The 11,302-nt window shown below is 31.8% G+C and overlaps 1 protein-coding gene across 1 annotated transcript; it reads left to right on the top strand.

The window, feature by feature from the left end:
• Positions 1-552: 552 nt before the first annotated feature.
• On the top strand, positions 553-11,096 carry LOC132754721 (uncharacterized). The gene is made up of 6 exons (XM_060745401.1): positions 553-621; positions 3,918-3,990; positions 6,292-6,543; positions 6,808-6,844; positions 9,237-9,341; positions 10,059-11,096. Exons 2-6 carry the CDS (start codon positions 3,937-3,939, stop codon positions 10,475-10,477), a joined length of 867 nt encoding a protein of 288 aa, XP_060601384.1. The 5' UTR covers positions 553-621; positions 3,918-3,936; the 3' UTR covers positions 10,478-11,096.
• Positions 11,097-11,302: the final 206 nt, after the last annotated feature.

The raw sequence follows: 11,302 nt of genomic DNA, 5'->3' as shown, positions 1-11,302 counted from the left end.
TCTTTTCTTATAATGATAAACTACATTATTTCATATCCTTATTGATAGTTTCCAACAAGCTATTCTTATTAGTAGAATTGCGAGTAAAGATAACCGGTTGCGTATCTCACTGTTAAATGGTCTGACTTGTGGTAGGTTTAAACGTAATGCTAAATTTTTTTAGTGTCAAACAAACAATGTGGTGAAACATATATAATAAATCATAAGCTTTTTATTGGTGTAATGAATTTTAAAATCGGAAATAAAATCGCCCTAAACTCGTGCACTGTTTTAGCATTAGAGATGTCTATTACACACGACGATAAGGGAAACAACCCGTATTTTAACACTCGATATACCTCGGTTGTTTACGTAGTTCATATAGCGTCTGTCAATGGGTGTATTAAGTCCAAAAATATAAGTATATAGTTAGTAAAAGTGTGGTGAATCAAATGCATTTACTTCCTTGTTCATTGTTCATTTAAATCATCTGTAATCTTATAAAAGGACTGCACAACATATTCAGTTAATTCTAAATATATCATATTATCTCACGAACTTTTTTATACTTCCTATTACTCAGGTTAAATAGAAACGTAGCTTACATTCAGATATTCTCCTGGTGATTTTGTCATACGAAAGGTAATCTTGTTTTATATTTTTTATAATTTTCTAAGTGAATTCGATAAGAAAACATATGAACAAAATAGACAAAAGACATTTTAAATTGATTAATATAAGGCATTACATTAAGATAAACACTGTGTACAAGTACAACTTTTCCATTTCAAACAAGCATAAAAGTGGTCGTGATAAAGCAGCCTATGACTGTATGTCAAGACGAACAAGGTTCAGTAAAATTATGTAATCTTATGTATCTTTTTTATTTTCTATAATCCGATTTTAACACAGTGTAAGACAAATATCGGTGGTCCATACACCTTACCAATTTTACAAATTGGGATGACGTATCCGATGCTCCGACCTACTTAGCTCAGGTAGTAAATATAAATTTATTGATATGATTATTGAAAACTAATCAGATGAACATAAATATTAACAAATTGATAATTCGGATATGATATCAGGTATCAGTCATAATCGGTGTGATATCGAACGTAACCATTAAGAGCACCCATAGTCATCCATAAACCATATCCAAAAAAATACAAAATTGATTTGTTCTCCTCTATGATTGTTATCAAGCTTTAACAGTTATTTTCACTACAGTGCTAATGCAAGCAAGTAAAGCAAAATTGAATGAATCATTTAGCGCGTATCGGATCTTTTCTGTTATAATGCTATTTCTATAGGTTAATTTAAAATTCGGGCCCTGTTCACCTTATTTTTATGTAAAACATCTGCTGTAATAACAGAGAACATATAAACGGATGTACACATATAATGAAAAATAATTTATTAAACAAAAACTGACACGTATGAAAAACAAAGTGAAAATTTGCTTGTATATACTAAATGTTACTTCTTTGTATTATGTCTTTTGCAATTATTGATAAATTGAGTAGCAGTCATTTAATAAACATTGCGTTTATAACATGAAACAACAGTATGTACGTTAGCCTATCGGAAAAATGTGAACTTGTACTGTTGGAAATATATTACATAAGACTCTATTTATATAAAATATCATCGGAAAATTGATGGAAAGATGTGTTCTTAAGTATCTGTATAATCATCTAGTCACTTATAATTTGCTAACTCCTCACCAATCAGGTTTTATAAGAGGTGACTCAAAAGTAAATCAATTAGTTTACCTATACAATGATATTTGTCAAGCTCTCCATCAGGGTAAAGAGTTGATGTTGTGACATCTCCAAGGCCTTTGATCGAGTATGGCATCAAGGTCCTCTCTACATGCTATCTTCATTGGATGTAAATGGACCGCTTATTCAATTGGTTTCCTCCTATATGTCTTCCTGGCGACAAAGAGTCCAGTACAGAAATGTATCCTAAGCATGGGTTTCTATTTCCGCTTGTGTACCTCAAGGTTCAATTTTTGTTCCCCTTTTGTTTCTTGTCTACATCAACGACATTGTATATGACATATCTTCTAACATAAAACATTTTGCGGATGACACGAGTTTGTATATAATCGTAGATAACCCACTTACAGCAGCAACCGGTCTTAACTAAGACTTAGATCGGATACACTTTTGGGCTTATACTTGACTTGTTTCTTTTATTCCAGAAAAAAACAAAAACAATTACTTTTTCAAGGAAATTATCTAAACCGTCTCATCCTACACTTAGTTATAACTCTATTCAATATCCCAGGTCACATCAAATAAACATCTTGGTGTTACTTTATCTCATTATGCACGATGGAAAACCCATATTCATCTATTACTTTATAAGGCCTGGAAAAAGAATCGGACTTCTCAGAAGTTTTAAATTTCTTTTATCACGAATAAGTTAAGAACGCATGCATTATTCATCCGTCCGCCCACTTTTTGAATATGCTGATGTAGTCTGGGATAACTTAACTGACGAACTAAATAAGGAAATAGAACCCGTTCTAAATGAAGCAGCTAGAATAGTCGCAGGTGCTACCAAACTGTGTAATATTAACAAACTCATCAGTGAACTTGGGTGGGAATCGTTAGAAAATAGAAGAAATAAACACAAATTAATCGTATTGTATAAAATGAAAAACCATATATCACCTTATCTTTCAAATCTTCTAACCCCCACCCAACAAAGAACATATAACCTTAGACATATTGACTATTTAACTCCAGTTCCAACCAGAACACATTTATACTCAAATATATTTCTACCTTCTACTATTCGCACCTGGAATTCTCTTCCTGAAACTCTTCAATCTAGTCAAACTTTAAACTCATTCAAGTCCAACATAACCCCGAATATCAAAAGACCACCGTCTTACTATGATACAGGCACACGTAAAGATCAAATCCTTCACACAAGATTAAGATTAGGATGTAGTTCATTGAATGAGGATCTGTTCAGAAGGTCTTCTGTGGAAAGTCCAACATGCACATGCGGAATGAGAGAAACTGTATCTCATTTCTTATTGCAATGTACCAAATACAGAAATATACGCGAAAAATTTCTCACTAATTTAAATTGTCCGTCTACATTAAATAATCTTCTTTACGGCAACGAACATCTCTCTTCTGATGAAAACAAAACCCTCTTTCAGAATGTCCAAAAATTCATTACACAATCGAAGCGCTTTTTGTAAGAATTACTATCAGTGTGAATAGACTTGGTCCTTCCGTACGCTCATATTTCCTAACATGTTAATCTTAATTATTAAACTCCGATATATTCAATCATACCTTTCCTTACATTCTTCCTTTCTTTTAGCATTTCACCATAATTTACCTTAGGTTCTCTATAGTGATAATTCAACAATCAATTATTCTCTTATTCTTTGTTGTACATCAAAGAGCTTACATCTAACTGCAACATTTGAATCTTTATCTTGAAAATTACTTTTACTGGAGAGGAATTGATATAAGTATTGTTTTACCAGTCTGAATTACATTGTTGTGCAATGTTTGTAAATGTTATATATGTACAATTTATTGAATAAATAAAGTTGTAAACTAAAATATCATGCAATAAATAATTTTTCAATAGCAAAGTCATTGACATATTATCGAAGATAATTTTAAAGAACAAAAATACATACTGTAATAATTTTGAAGGGTCATTATTGAAAAACGGCATGAGCAACAAATGAGGACATTTTGCTAATTATTGTACATATATTACAGTACAAAAACATCAAGATAAATTCTGTTGCAATTATGTCTAGGCTAGTCATATATTTTTGTCCGGTTAATTAGCCTATTAACAATCAGTGACAGGTAATTAAGACTATAATCGACAAGGTATACCATACCATATGTAATACGATAATCGCTATTGTGTTTTAAAATGTTTTGTAGTTTGTGAGCTCAATCAAGAATGGAGGAAAGGAACATAAGTGAAAAGACGGAAGAAAATACATGCAACTCTAAGGTAATATCATTATAATAATAATTTTGAAATTGTTTGTGAACCGATGCATGTTCGTTTATATATTTTACATATATGAAAGTAGCTAAAATTTGTTTCCATAAACAAAACACACCGCATGATTTGTCGTTACTAATATGCAGATAAAAGAGTTGTAATTAAATACGGTTACGTGAAATAAAATAATAACGATTTGTGTTGAAAAAAAGTTTTTGTTTCTTGTTAATTCGCTTGTTAGATTAAAACTATATACAATGGTGATCTGTTTTATTCTGTGGAAAACGTCGATAATCCACGGCATACTACAATCTGCCATGGCAAATAAGAACTTTGTATGCATATTTACAAACCTTTAGTGAAGTTATAAAAAACGAAACACATTAAGTTTTAAACTAATTAAATAATATAGCAATTAGGAATAGTTTTCATTTCTTAAAAGGCGTAAAAATACGGGTTGACTTTGCCTGGCAAAAAGAAACCGGCAGCCATTTATTGTTTACTTGAATTTTCTTACACAATTCTAGAAAATAAGAAAATAGTTATAGTTAGGTTAGTTTATATAAAGTTATTTTAATTCGACGTTTTGTAAGCTATAAGCATATCGTTCCGTTCCTGGAACCAAACAGTACTAAGCAATGACTGTAAAGGTTTTAGCTCCCAAAAACTACGGCTTGAATCGAAGCGGTCAACAATCCTCGTCCATGCCGCTATATCTAAATATAGTTGAATGGTTCGCCTTTTCAAAGCCCTTTTGTATACTGCCTTAATGAGTTTCTTGAAGTAAATAATGTATGAAAATAAAACAAAACGGTTAATACAGGTGTTCTCTTATCAAGCATACATGAAGTTGCAATAAAAACTTAATCGATGTAGCTAAAAATAAGTTTTATCGGATTAAAAGATATTTACATTGACATTAAAAGAAATTTTAAGGGTTTATCTAGAAACGTTGAAATACGGAAGGAAGATAATAGCGTTTAAATTCACTATTGGAATATCAAAACATTACATGCAGGATAAACTGGGTGTTATTCGTTATTGCAAGTACTCACGACTATTAAATTGTATGACTGCTTCATTAAACATGTCTTTCTTCAATCAAGTGCATTAGTAATTGATCATTATGTAACGTTCAGTTTTAATTTTGTACACATACCTTTAGTATGCATAATTTATCGTAATATTTGAATCTTTTTACTATTATATCATGTGCAATCTTTATCAAGTTTATGCATTCCTTTTTATGTCATGTATATTTTATGAAAGTATGTGCATTATCTGTTATGTTAGGCGCATTATTCTATATACCAAGCACATACTTCATCTTATTAGTGCACCCTGTGTGCACTCTCATTTAAGTGTGCATACCTCCATTTATTTACATGAAATGTGAATGCGGTAATATCTTTACAAATAATGCGTTTTTGAACTCACACTATTGATAAATCTTCATTTGAGCATCAGATTTATGAAATAAACCATATACAAATTTGAGTTACATGATCTTGAATGGTACATACTGTTTTGTTTCGGGTATTCTATTATTGTAACCCTGGTTTCACTACATATTAATAGATGTTTCAAATTAAATAATGACAATCTTCTTCATAACTTTGTCGGTAATTGGGGGGGGGGGGGGGGTGTATGCCCTTATTAATCATTTCTTCATAATAAGTTAAGCCGAATTAACAAGAAAGGTTTGGAAATAAGGAAAGAAAGTCAGGACAAAAGATAATACATTTACACATTATATAAACAAGTATGCAAATAATGTTGTTAGACCATATTACGATAAAATTTGCACAATATATTTACTCCTTTTATTTATTATTAATAATAATACATCAGTATTCCTGCCTATAACATTTAAGATCTAGATTACAACGCCTTTATTTTCCATGTAGTTACAATATCTGCATAATGTATGCACATTATACACATTGTCTTTAAAAGCGTCTTGTCACATTTATTCCCCTTCCTCGTATGCGCAGACCACCATATTTTTAAATCCTAAGGTCAAATGTGTTGTCTGGTTTATCTTCCCTTGCCCGTTCGAGCAAGTGCAGTACCGCAAAGAACAAACCTTCAGGACCCAAGGATTCCGCCTATATGACACTCTGCTGATTCTGATTTTATATATTCTGTTCATAATGACATGAATCTGAGGTCGCTTGTCTTTATTATCAAGCTATTTTGAATAAATTTTAAATTTAGATTGTGAATATCTTTTTTAACAATGCTAGTTTAAGTAGTAGAAGAAAAAATAGAATCTTTGCATTTCAATAATACCATTTACTTTTACAGAAATTAAAATGTACTCTAACGACATTGGTTGTCATAGCAGTTGTCAGCATGAGTGTCTTAATTCCTTTGGTAGCTCACTGTCGCCTATTAAGACAGCACACGGTCGAATCAGAATGGTGCTCTCCCTTAGACATAACAAGTCAAGGCAACCCAGACCTTCTGGGCCAACTAATAGTAAAGACTGACAAAAATACTGATCGCAACAAAATATGTGGCAAACTGAGTACCATGTTGAAGACAGTTGTTGATCTGGTAATGATTTTCAATTTTTTATCTCGTCACATAATTTTTAATTTAACAAATACCAGCATTTTTGTTTTGGCCCTTGATGTGACTGTAAGACATGTCGGAAAAATAATTTTTATCTATAATAAAACTTAATAATTGCATGTTAAGTGTTATATAAATGATGTAAATAGAAATTTAAATTATGTTACGATCATTCAAGTAAAATGTATAGTAATAAATATATAATTGACACTGTTTTTTATGTTTTACTATCATTCAATATTTTAGAATATACATGACAGCTACGACAGTGACGCTTGTCCAGGTATGTTTTTTCCCTTCAACCACCATATTTCCGAAATAAAGACAAACAAATAAAATAATTTACTAAACTTGTAATTTGTATGTAGCACCTGGACAACCGGCTGAACCGGTACAATATATTCAAATTAACGTAATTCATAATCAATGAATACATTATTATATTTGACTATAAGATTAATATACCGTTTATGAGACAATATCTTATAAGAAAATTCACTGAATTCTCTTATGAAATACAATAACATATTACCCTAAAGAAATACGTTTGAGTTTAGCCGGCTGCCCAAAGCTGAATGAGCGAAATACACTTACTTATTCAAGCACGTAAACTTCGTGCATCATAATACTTGCGACACCTATCGGAGATATATATCGGACAAAGGGAAATTAATTTTCTACTAATTCATTGCATTCAAACTTAGAAATTTACATATCATCTATGAAAATCAACAAAACACCCCAAAGGTCGCGTGTTCTCCTTTCTTCAACGAATATCATATTTAAGGTAGACCATGGGTAATGCATTACCTCCACTTTGAAGAGTATTCAAATAGGCTAAAATCACTTGTCAGCTACATTGAAATTGAGGGGCGTGGGTTCAAGCCCCAGAAGGGGCAACTTATTTTTCTTTCTTTTTTTTCTTTTTCACATTATTTATGTATCTCTCAGATCCCTTATGGAAGAAAAAAAGTGTTTGATTTAAATTATATAATTATTGTAGGTATTTATTTGCTAAATAATGTCAAATTTAATAGCAAATATGATACCAGATATTTTCAAAGTTTAATAAAATTAAAACTACACACGTAAAAGTATTTTATATTTCGCATGATCAACCAATATACTTTAAAAAAATTTTAGGCAAACTTTGAAAACAGTCCCTCATTGTGGTAAATTTTAGGGATATTTTGAAAAAGGCTTTTATATAGGGAAATGGTCAAATAAGTGTTTATAGTGGATGGGGTAGGGTAACATTTTTATACATATGAAGAACATTTTGTTTAGAAACAATCATTTTGCTCGTATAATTTGTTACCTGAATGTTATTGTTTGTTTCTTAACAAAGAGCAATAGGAAAACATTTTCCATAATGATGATATTGTAGATTTTAAAGAGTCCTCATTTCTGAAAAAAAACTTCTAATAGCAAAGTTTTAGGTCAGAAATATATCCAGAACTCATAAACCACACGGTAAATTTCCTTCAAATTGTGCATACAGGTGACATTTAAGGTATATAACTGTCCTATGTTGTCAATTTTACAGTGCCTTATAGTGCCCAATACCCATGGTTTACCTTAAGTGAAAAATATGAACCAGAGTTAGTAACGTCACTCGCCGCCATCGGAACATCTTCGGTTATTATACATAATAACCTCGGTCTTAATACGGATTGAAAGTAGTTTTAAATGTAAACAAAAATAGAGCTCAGGGTGTAAAGAATTGTATATATTTGACATCTTAAGGAAAATATAGTGTATTTTGGTGAACTTAAGATTGAACATATGTCTCACAATCATAATCAATTTATGCTCACTGACGTACACTTATAACAAAATCAGAATAAATGTAAACAGGTAGATATTTTGTACTTTCGTTTTCTACAACCTCAATAATAAGTATATAAATAATGTACTGTTTACTGTTATATATGTGAGTTAACTTCATTTAGATGGACTTTTACTCGATATATTGGTATAAATTTAGTCTTCAACTTCTAGCATTAAATTAATATGTGTTTGCATGTTTAGTTTCATTGCAAAATCATGATAAATGATATATAATACATTCAACAAAGACATATAACTTGCTCCTTAGTATATGTCATGTGTAACACTTTTGACTGAAAAAGAAAATACATGATTGTGTACATGTTTGTGGTATTTTCTAGTTTCTTCAATTTCAATTTGATATGGTAACAGTATAGTATAATCATCCTAAGAATATGGAACATGCTGCTTTTGACGTCTTGACTTTGAAATGCAGGTTTCATTACATCAGACCCATTTTCAAAATTTAATTTTGTTTAGTCCCGCCCATTGTTTTCTCGTTATTGGCACACACTTTCTTTTACCTGGGGACCATACGCCAATTTTCAGAGAATGGTACGAAAGTGTCACACTAAATGTCTAAAACATGACCACCGTATAAATACATTCGCGGTTGTTTCAAAATAATAAACGTCATTATTTTCGTTTCCTAAAGGTTGAATTGTTCAATTCCGATGGTAACTTTCCCTCCATGAACAGCCTGGAACATTTACAATGTTTGTCGATTTTGGCGTTTTTTAGCGATTACGTTGTTCTCTGTTTTGTTAATCAATAAATTTGGAGGTACAATAATGTATGTCAATCAGGAATAATGTATGTCAATCAGGGAAACATTTAAATTACAGAGCCGGAGATGCTTGGTTTATGTATCAAAGCATTCAACTGTACAACTTCAAAGAAAGTTGAATCTACCTTACATCTTGATGACGTATCCTCACATGCTAAACCAGGTATGTTATTACAGTACTATCATCACATACATGCACGTGCATTTACTAAATACACATTATCCTGTTGTTTTTTCCAACAAGTTTGCAAACGGTAAAACAGTTTTACACAGCATTCAATGGTAAGGTATTTTGTCTGTACCTTATGTTACATTCAAATGGAATATTCTGATACAAAACAGGAATAGTCGGCAGTTTCAGGATTTTTTACAAATATAATCGCTTAAAATAGCAAATGTTAAATGTTTTAACCAACATTAAATAGAATTTTTAGGCCTGATACCATACATCAATAACCGAATGTTTAGGCAACTGACATCAATAATCATTATACATCTAAATATTATTATAAGTATTACCAATATCTTTGCATTGATAAAAAAATCTGGAAGAACGGTGATAGCTCGGAGGCATTTATCGCAACAAAATTACATGAAAATTCCAGACTCGCTTCGATTGAATATGTGCATGAGGGATCATGAAAGTGTGCAACATGCGCCCTAGCACGGGCTTGGTCGCTACTCAGCGTTCAACACTTGAAAGTGCTGAAATGCTTGAATTATTTCGACGGAAACAATTCCAAAGCAAGCCACAAATGAAAAATAATAATTTCATCACTTTTCTAAAAAATAACATCTATGCTTGTCTTAATACCAATACCTGGAACATACACGTACATGTTTGTATCACAATTGTTACTCATGAAATATATTTTTTCAGTTCCTGGGAAAAATACAAAAGTATACTGGAGCTCTTTTACAGATATGATTACACATCATATGGAATTCATCCAGGAGGAAGGAGTTATCTATATCAAACAATCTGGCTATTACTTTGTGTCGTCTTTGCTTACAGTAAGAGCTAACAACATGACCACGACTGATACAGTCAATAACTCCGAGGATGCAATCCGTCACGTTGTTAACGTAATACACCACAAGGATGGGGCTGAACAAGTTCTTCTTGAACACGTCAAATTCATGTGTGAATTATCTTTCGGTCATGCAGAATGGTCAAGTAATATAGGAGCACCTTTTTACTTAAATGAGCAGGACAGAGTATACTTGGCCACATCACATCCATATAATCTTGTCAGTGGTCACAGTTATAATTATCTAAGCATTCATACCATTCTGTAAGACCAAAAAAAAGAGACAAAAACAAAACAAAAACAAAAAACAAAAATAAAAAAACAAGCTAAAAACAAAAATTAATCAAACAACAAACAATAATAAAGACAAACAAAAAGAAAGTATACAATTTGTTATATACTGGACATTACTGTTTTAAATTTTATATATATTTTTTTTTTTTGACATTATATGAGCCACGTCACGACAAAACCAACATAGTGCGACACTGCGTTTGCTACCAGCATGGATCCAGACCAGCCTGCGCATCCGCGATCAGGATCCATGCTGTTCACTTACTAACTCTATTAAAAGTAAAGAAACTGATAGCGAACAGCATGGATCCTGATCAGACTGCACGGATGCGCAGGCTGGTCTGGATCCATGCTGATCAAAAACGCACTATGTTGGTTTTGTCATGACGCGGCTCATATGTGTGATATCTAGTTAATCCTCTTTCAAAATTTTATTTCAATTAGTTTCTCTAATCGTTTTCTCGTTCAGGGCACACGCACTAATGTGTCGTGTAGCATATGCCGCTCTTCATGGAATGGTTCTAACATGACACATTGAAAGTTCCGTGATAACTGCCATATGGACACATCTGCGTATGTTTCAAAATCAAAAATTTTACCTATTCAATTTAAATGTTGAATTCTGCTTATGCCCAGGCTAGGAGGCGTAGACGATAGTTTTGTAATTACCACTACCGTCAATGTACTACATGTACGAGCTGCAACATTTTCAATTTTCTGTGTTTTGCTTTCTTTATGAATTATGTTTTTATCTATTTCTTTACCATTTTGTTTTCTTTATTTGTAATTTGTTAATGAT

Source organism: Ruditapes philippinarum, unplaced genomic scaffold (assembly GCF_026571515.1).
Source record: "Ruditapes philippinarum isolate M1 unplaced genomic scaffold, ASM2657151v2 ctg3956_1_1_1_1, whole genome shotgun sequence".
Taxonomy (NCBI): domain Eukaryota; kingdom Metazoa; phylum Mollusca; class Bivalvia; order Venerida; family Veneridae; genus Ruditapes; species Ruditapes philippinarum.
Note: the sequence above shows the minus strand (reverse complement) of the source record. Positions and strands in the feature narration are given on the sequence as shown.